The sequence below is a fragment of the Schistosoma haematobium genome, chromosome 6, assembly GCF_000699445.3.
Source record: "Schistosoma haematobium chromosome 6, whole genome shotgun sequence".
In the NCBI taxonomy this organism is placed as follows: Eukaryota; Metazoa; Platyhelminthes; class Trematoda; order Strigeidida; family Schistosomatidae; genus Schistosoma; species Schistosoma haematobium.
In genome coordinates, this window is record NC_067201.1 from 5291238 (window position 1) to 5300045 (window position 8808).

The 8808-nt window shown below is 34.1% G+C and overlaps 1 protein-coding gene across 1 annotated transcript; it reads right to left on the reverse strand.

Annotated features, from left to right (window-relative positions):
• Window positions 1-3993: 3993 nt before the first annotated feature.
• Window positions 3994-8216, reverse strand: MS3_00008375 (uncharacterized protein). Its single transcript, XM_012944889.3, has 2 exons — window positions 7696-8216; window positions 3994-4959 (listed from the first exon to the last, which is right to left on the reverse strand). Exon 2 carries the CDS (start codon window positions 4942-4944, stop codon window positions 4120-4122), a length of 825 nt encoding a protein of 274 aa, XP_012800343.3. The 5' UTR covers window positions 4945-4959; window positions 7696-8216; the 3' UTR covers window positions 3994-4119.
• Between the last annotated feature and the right edge of the window lie 592 nt (window positions 8217-8808).

Below are 8808 nucleotides of genomic sequence, written 5' to 3' on the forward strand. Positions count from 1 at the left end.
ATTCACGTTTTATACGTCATTCTTCAATGTGTATTGATTTCTTCTCTTTCTTCTATTTTTTCAGTTGAACCCTTAACTAAGTATAACACTTCATCAGATGTGAATTCGTGAAAATTTTTCTAATTTCTAATTAAACCATACAGTTTGATGAACATAGTTATGTGTTAGTTATTCACTGTTTGTTAGCCCTTTTTTAGCGAGTTTGTTTTCTACGGGATGGTGTCGCTAACATCATATCCAACCCTACTCCTTTATCTGGGCTTGGGACCGGCAGTATCCCATAATAGTAATAAATTTCTTTGACTATTCACGTCATTCTTCAATGTGTGTCATTTTCTTCTCGTCTATTTTGTCAGTTGAACCCTCAACCAGTTTTCGGGATTACCACTGAATCCAGACTTATGCAACTGGGTGCATTTTGATTTATATATATATATATATATATATATTGGTTACTTAAATCTTCTCCTAGAGTTAATCGGTTCTAAGTTAGACATTCACACCGTTACACGTTGGCGTAATGGTCTAGAGTTTAAGCGTTCTTGCTCAAGACTAGATGTCCTGGGTTTGTGTCCCGCTTTCGGGGTCATGGATGCTTATTGTTGAGTAGTCTCATACTAGAACGTAACAGATGTCCAGTGCTTTCAGGTTCTCAATTGTTGTCTAATTTAAATCGACTCATGAATTCAACTATTAAAACTATTACAATCTCCACAAACCCTGATTCTGATAATAAATATCTGACATAAATTGTGAATTAGTCTGGTTTATAGACTTCATGCAATTAGTTCGCTTTATGAATTTAAATAGTACTTGTTCTGGCTTTATTTGATTTATAGACCTTATATTCTTGCCGCCATTACACGATATACAAATTCAGTTTATATTTGTTTGGCACTAGTATCATTAAACAAACATTCTACTAATAGATTATAATTGTTTCAGTGTTCAATCTTTGTGAATAGTCTAAATCATAACTAGAACGATTAACACAGTTTCTAATCAATCTAACGAGTGTCTTGATTTCAATAGTTGAGATCATGAGTCAATTGAAGCTAGACCACAAAGGAAAACGTGGAAGAATTGAACGGTCATTTCGTTTTATTGATTAACGAAGTGAGATTAAATTATTGTATTAAAGTATATAAAGTTATGGTTATATAAAAAGAAAACAATTCAAATGAAAATCATCAGTCAATACTCCCAATCATCGATCTTCTAAGAAAAAAGAGTCTGATGTTTCACAGTCACTAGATGTTAAATCCACCCAACATATTTGAACTTCATTTCTTGATTAATTTCATTTGTCTCAAACTCTACTACTTGTAACAATTCAGTAGGTTGACTTACATTGAAATACTCCAAAAGTATCAAGTGATAAGGATGATGGTTAGCAGATACGCATATCATCCATTCTATTTCTTACTCGTCAGTTAGATGAACATGAATTTCAAGTTTAATGTTTACTCGGAGAATCTATATAACTCAAATGGACGAAATATGTATGGATTACAATAGTAAACTGTTGTACAAATGATTTGAAAATAATGTTCAGTTTGTGGTTGCAGAGAATGTTGAATATGCTTGAAACCATCAACAGAACTAGGATGAAACAGGCCTCCAGTATTTCAGGTTCTCAACAGTGGTCTAAATTAAATCACACCCTGCTTTGAACGAAACTCAACAAGTTCAATAACACAGTAGTGAAAGTGATCACGTGCTAACTAGTAACTGGTAGCTTCGAGAGGAAGTTTCAGGATTTTTAGTGAGAAGTCTTGACCAGTGTAGATAAACCTTGTCAGGACTGAATCTCTCACCCACCAAAGACAATAGAAGGTGGTCGTGCAATATCCTATATTCATTGACGTTCAATACTGACACTGTTGGACACTGTCTAAATGGTATACAGATTAAGTACTTGCTCACGAAACCGAATGTCGCGTGTTCGATTCTCACGTTTGGGGCCATGAATGCAGAACACTGAAGAACACACATACTCAAACAATCTGTGTTCAATGCTTTCAGGCGTTCAATGGTAAGTCAAAATTGATCAGTTACTGATGTCAATGACCATTATTTGTACAATTCAATTGATGACCACATATCAACAAAGACTAATACGATGTGTTCTATCATTCTTCATCCTAACATTCCATTTCCTCTTCTCAAATAATCAACTTATGTGCCTCGATCTCTGAAGGTCTTGAAGAGCATGTTGGTTTTTCCCACCTTACTACTCATATCAAACTATTGACAAATGTTTACTGTTTTCGTCCAAACATTTCCGAAATCAACACAACATCATTGTCAATCGGATGAATATTGACGAAATATAAATACTAAATATAACAGTCCACTATATCTTACGTCCAATCTAACAACGAAAACATGGAAAATCTATTGTTGCACATATCCGATTACTTCCCCGATTATTCCATTTCCACAAATATAACAGATTCCAATGAATCCCATCTATCCACATGGAACACTGTACGTGTATCTCAGTGAGTGAGTCGATCAGAAATATTTCATTCAATGCAATATAACACGCAATATACGCGAATCATCTAAATGATTAATAGAATGACTGAAAGTGGTTGCCATCATTGCAATACAATAACAGAACATGAAATAAAACAAAATGAATGTTTGAAATAACGAAGTAAAGCCAATTCATTTCGCTAAGTGTTTGTTGATAAACTGTGTAATTAGTCACAGGTATTCTACTCATCTCCATAGAAATGCATTTGGTCAATGTTTTATTGAAGCTAAACTATCGATTTCACAAACGGAAAATCAGACGTAACGAATTCGACGAACAATAAGTAGAGATGTATATGAAGGTCTGTATTCTTACAAACGAGGATATCATGTGCGATAACTTCATGATATTCACGTCTAAATATGAAGATTGCTTAATCAAATGTTTCTTCTCAATAGTAACAGATTCTTATACACAGGAAATGTTTCTCAACAAATTCAAACTATGTTGTCTCAAATTATTTACATCACAATCCAACCTTCAACTCCATTCCATTCCATCATTCAGTGGATACTAATCACAATCTGTCATCACTGACAACATTCTTTCTTGTAAATGGTTGAATGGCAAGTTGATTGTGTCTCTGTGTGTCAATGTAGCAGACAATCAAGCATATGGCTAGATTATTTTTAGTTTGATTATTAGTATTGACATCAGATTCTCAATTCGTGTCACTTCACAATTCATAATTCACGACTATCATTCTTCCAATTACAAATTATTCAAAACAATCCACACTCGCACACAGTTCACTGAAACATTGCATAGAAGTGAACAAGAAATAATTAGACATATCCTATATTACTATCTTACAAACTGTAGGGAATAATCACACTATCATCAATCAGTCATCCAATAGGCTCAACTGTATTAATCTTCACTGCATTATTAATAAAATAATTATATTGATTGTTGTAGTGGATATGTGTTTAGTAGACATGCTTTTCATATCTCACACTAGTCATGTTCATGAAAATATGTTCAACATAATTGTTCCTACAAGTGTCACTTTCGTATGACATTGATTGATTTCGCGATTGACTCCGTGACTTGTCAACATGAAACTCCTCACGAAGGGAGAGTTTAATTTCCATCAATCTGGTGAGATGATTCGATTAATCAAAGTCTTAACAACACAATCGATGGCTTACATCCATATCGAACAGAGACAGTTCAAACAGTTCAACTATGTCATGATGAAATTCGATTATTCGTGTAAGTCAGCCAGTGAGTCAAACTGACTAATCAACATCTTCTGAGTGATAAGATGAGATTTTTACAAAACAAACAAGAAAACGAAACGGCACAGATTTCGCATACTAACAATAAAACACCAGTGATCTTCCTCATCAAAATCGGAACATTGTTCTATATTGAATCTCGTTTCAACGTATGCTCGATTAGTAAACCCAAACCTGATCACATTACCAAAATCAAAACTGAACAGAAATGCAACTATTCAATTATATTTAAACACACGAAGATGAACAGTGAATATTTATCTAAGTAATCACAGCATTCTTGCTCATCTCCATTCAAATCTTTACCAACACATCCATTCTCAATCTAATTTCAGTCTATTTCAATTCACGTTTCACAACACCACCCATAAGCGATTGTTCAGCGTTTTCATCATATACATATGGCCCATCAACAGGCTCATAACTGTCTTGTTGATTTTCATCAAATCCTATGTTATCGTAATATTGAGGTTGTTGAAAATGTGGGAATTGTTCAGGTTGCATATTTATCCCTCCCATTTGCATGTAATGCTGAATGGGTGGATATCCATATTGTTGTAGTAGTTGTTGTTGTTGACCTTGTTGTGAAGGATGGAAAGCTTGTACTAGTTTTGACTGATATTGACGTTTCATCATTTGTGATTGACCAATGGGTTGTCCATATTCACTCTGTCCTCCGTATGAATTGGAATATTGGGAGTATGCGCTCATTGGTTGTTGTGAATTGTGGTTAATTTTCCCTCCCATTTGTCTCTTCATCATCATATTGGATGAGTAGTATTGTTGTTGTTGTTGTGGTTGTTGTTGTTGTGATTGTTGTTGTTGTGGTTGCTGTTGTTGCTGTGTCTGTTGTTGTTGCGGTTGCTGTTGTTGCGATTGTTGTTGCATCGGTTGCTGTTGGCCATATGATTGTACACCTTGCATTAAACTCGACTGCAGTTGACGTCTGCTTAATTTAGGTAGATTACTTGATCCTAAGTAATTATTTGCTAATTGAATACCTTGTCCTAATTTCTTCTCATAATCTGCTATTTTTCCAACGCTACTTTTCAATCCATTCAAATCGATACTTTGTGATAATTGACAACAACAACTCATCATGATTATGTATATGGATAGAGATGACATGAATTTATGTGTGGCCAAATTGTTGATTTGCATTGTTCAATATGTTCACTTGAAACATGGAAAGAAAGATAAAACACTGTTTAATTACAGAATAAATACTCAGATGGAAATGTGTATGGATGGTGTTTCGAATGCTGGTTTATGATGAACAAAAGAGAATGCATACATGTTATGACGTAATAATGAATAATAATGTTTGAAGCAGTTTTCTCTTATTAATAATACGCACTGCTGAGAAGTCTCACAGTAGGACGAAATGGTCGTCCAATGCTCCCAGGTTTTCCAAGATGTTCCAGCTTCAATTGACTGATGTACTCAACTATTAAATTACTATAATATCCACAAAAACCCCTACTGATATAATATTACTGTTTATTTATTAAGAAACTAGATTACAATGTATGTTCATATTAAATTCACTTGATATTGTTTACTTCATAGTCAATGGGAAGATTCAAATAAGAAGAACATCAAGCGAATTTCAACTTCATCCAATTGCACAAGCTAGTAGCTATTAGACCTCAATATCTAAGTGAATAACGCCATGGAGTCTGAAGCGAACTTATAACATATATTGTATTTATCGTCATAATTACTTTCTCTCAATCCCTGTAACAGTTATTGTGGAGTCCCATACAAGGAAGAAACGGTCGTCCAGTATTCCTAGGATCTCAATAATGGTCTAGATTAGATCGACTCATGAATTCAACTAATAAATTTAATACAATCTCCACAAATCCACATTCTCACAGTAACAAATTGCCTCCTTTTGTATTATTATTATTATTATTATTATTATTATTATTATTATTATTATTATTATTATTATCAGATCTGTATGATCATGTACGCTTGATCATATGTTACAGTTGATGTAAATATGCCTTTATCCACCTTAAATGTTAGTTACTTATTGATTGATTCGGTTCTCAATTCAGCTTCATATTCGCACGATCGCGTGCAAATATTAGCTTTTTCTGCACGAATTCGTTTGTTCTACTTATGGCTCAGCCATCTGTGCTACTCAATAATAAACTGTATGTTGAGGAGACCCAGAAAACGTCTCTAAAAAAGCCAAGAAAGGCTCTGAAAACACTGAGAAGCATCTTATCCAATCAGCGATCACTAGAAATTTGGCCATAAGCATCAAGAAAGTGAAAAGTCAAATGTAGAGTTTCTGAATGAATGTTTACTTATAATGCTACTATGTATAGTAGCATTCCGGAATTTTCGGGGAACTAAGGATATCTAAAATACTATAAAAACCCTATATTTTTTGTACATGAACGAACCCTTGGAGTAAAGTGTTTCTTACACATTTCACGCCTTTTCTCTCGTGTTCAAGTCGCTGTGTAGATCTAGCCTGGGGGTTACTAGAAGAGCTTAGGAACCTAATCTGGCGTTCAGTTAGCTAGACTTATCACTGTAGTCGGCGTTTCGTGATGCTTTCTGAATTCATACACCGTCAGAGTTTATTTAATAACGGTTATCAGGGTGATTGATGTACCAAGCCTAAGGGACTATCTCGAATCTTGTTTACTGCTATGTATATAACTCAACAGTTATTGAAATATAATTTCACACGAAATCCTTTACGCACCAATAATCATCATTGTTATTGACAGAAAATGATACAACGTTATACTGATTTATAAATGGCACACAAAGCACTTTGCACATGGATTCGATTAAATGAATATTGAATAAACATTGACTGTAGAATTATACACAATTGAAAAGTAGTGGGGACTCTTACACATCTAAATTCGAAACATCACATTCGTGGCAGTCAACTCTCACGAAACCATCCTGTATCATAGGACCTAACACAGACCACGACATGTTTTACATCAACCAGTCTATAAACAAGTTCGCATTTCCAATATAATTAGTCTGTAATACATCACGGCATTTAATCAGTGTCCCGATTCAACAAGTCACGGGTTCCTAACACTACACTCCAGAATCCATCATGAAGTCAAATTCTAACGTGCTGACAACTATAATTCACCAAGTTGTTTTGTGCAAAGATTTGTTCAGTCTGAATATGACTCTAGTCACAAAACAATCATACGAATGTCAAACAAAATATTTTGATGAATAACTGGTATTGGGAATAATTGTATTGTGGAAGTAGTGACACTGTCTTCATAATCATTACCTCTTCAAATATTAATAAATATCCTTGATTTCTTCAAATTGCATATGAGTAGGAAGTAATCAGTTTTGTGGTTATGTGATGATGCAGAATAAATTTTACTATTTCACATTGTGTATAACACCAACTAAATTATTAATTGTGGCTTAAGTGTACTCTTGTACTCTTGTGTCACGTACAAATGTCACTGATTACTGACAATGTGATACACGGTTTTCGAGTTATGGATTGTTTACAAATTAGATCGATTTGTGTAACACAAATAGAAGTTTTGAGAAAATCAGCCTTACTCAAACTTCTGAAAGTATCAAGAAATGTATGCTCTACTCTACTGTGTAGCACATTCCATTGTTGGTGTAAATCAATGGAATGGACAGTTTGTCATGTTGGAATAGAAAATCATACACAGTAGATGACAATTGAGTACTTTGTGAATTCAGTATGCCAAAACCCAGGAATGTATCGAAAGTTTCACTTGTTGCACAGTGAAGTTACAACAGACATTTGCTTGTGGGTAACTAATGATTTTCACCAACAGATGATGTCTTGAATGAAGAAGCTTAGCGAGTACCACAATTGAGTAAGTCAACAGTAATAAGGATGAACAAGAACAACGTTATACTCACCTGTTCCTTTGGTAACAAATCTTTTCGAACGTTTCAAATATTATCGCATATTTATATTCCTCTCACCCGTTGCCGTAACAACAACTAATTGTCATCTAGTCATTACTCTATATCACAATGTTGTAAACAAATTAGTAGAAATGACTGAAATTTCAAGTACAATACACCTGACAAGTTTGATAGTTACCAATACATCATCTACATATATCTGTGTGTGTGTGTGTGTGTTATTTGTGACACCTTTTTGATAAAATTGAATCGAATCAATTACCACCATATATTCGGTCATAAATGTAACCAGTTTTGAATGAGGGTCCTGCATATTTTGTTTCATGTTACTTGTTAAGTGTCAAACAATTGGGAGAATAAACTGAAAAGTAAATTGTTATGAAGCTGATTTACGGTGAACGTGTATCAAATAGTTTCACTGTGTGTGTTTGTCAAGCTATTGGTTTATTGTATTTTGACATGATACTGATTTGTGACGTCCCATTTCACAGGTCATCTATACTTTGTTTTGCCCAACCAATTAACGTGAATGAATTAAAGACCTATTACTCACCTTTGTATCTACGATATTCTAGTTAATTGCTTGTTGATATTTCTTATTTATTTTATGATTGGTTGAACAGCCAGGCACTGGAATGTAGTGATCATATCACCTCATCTCAATGCACACCTCATAAGGGCAAGTGAAAGTCAAAAGCAAACAGATGAATCCTTTGACGTTCTAGTTTAACAAATAGATAACGATGACTATATGTTGGATTTATAATAAGGCAAACGCTTATTATTAGCAGGTAGAAATTTAAGGCTTAAGAACGATGTTTAATCTGGACTAATCTGGTTAAACAACTACGAAATCTATTCAAATACCTCACAAATGAATAATTGATTAACTTGGGACAAAGCCTCGATCTTCCATTTGAATATAGGAAAGTACACAGAAATTTACCATACTCAAAAGCATATTGAAACTGGAACAGTAGATTTGTAAATGATGTAAACTATTTAGGCGCTATCGTTGAGAATAGATTTCCTACTTTAGACAATGATTAAAAGGAAAATTATAGAATACAGTCCAAGGGTATCTGTCACTAAGGAGTTGTGAAG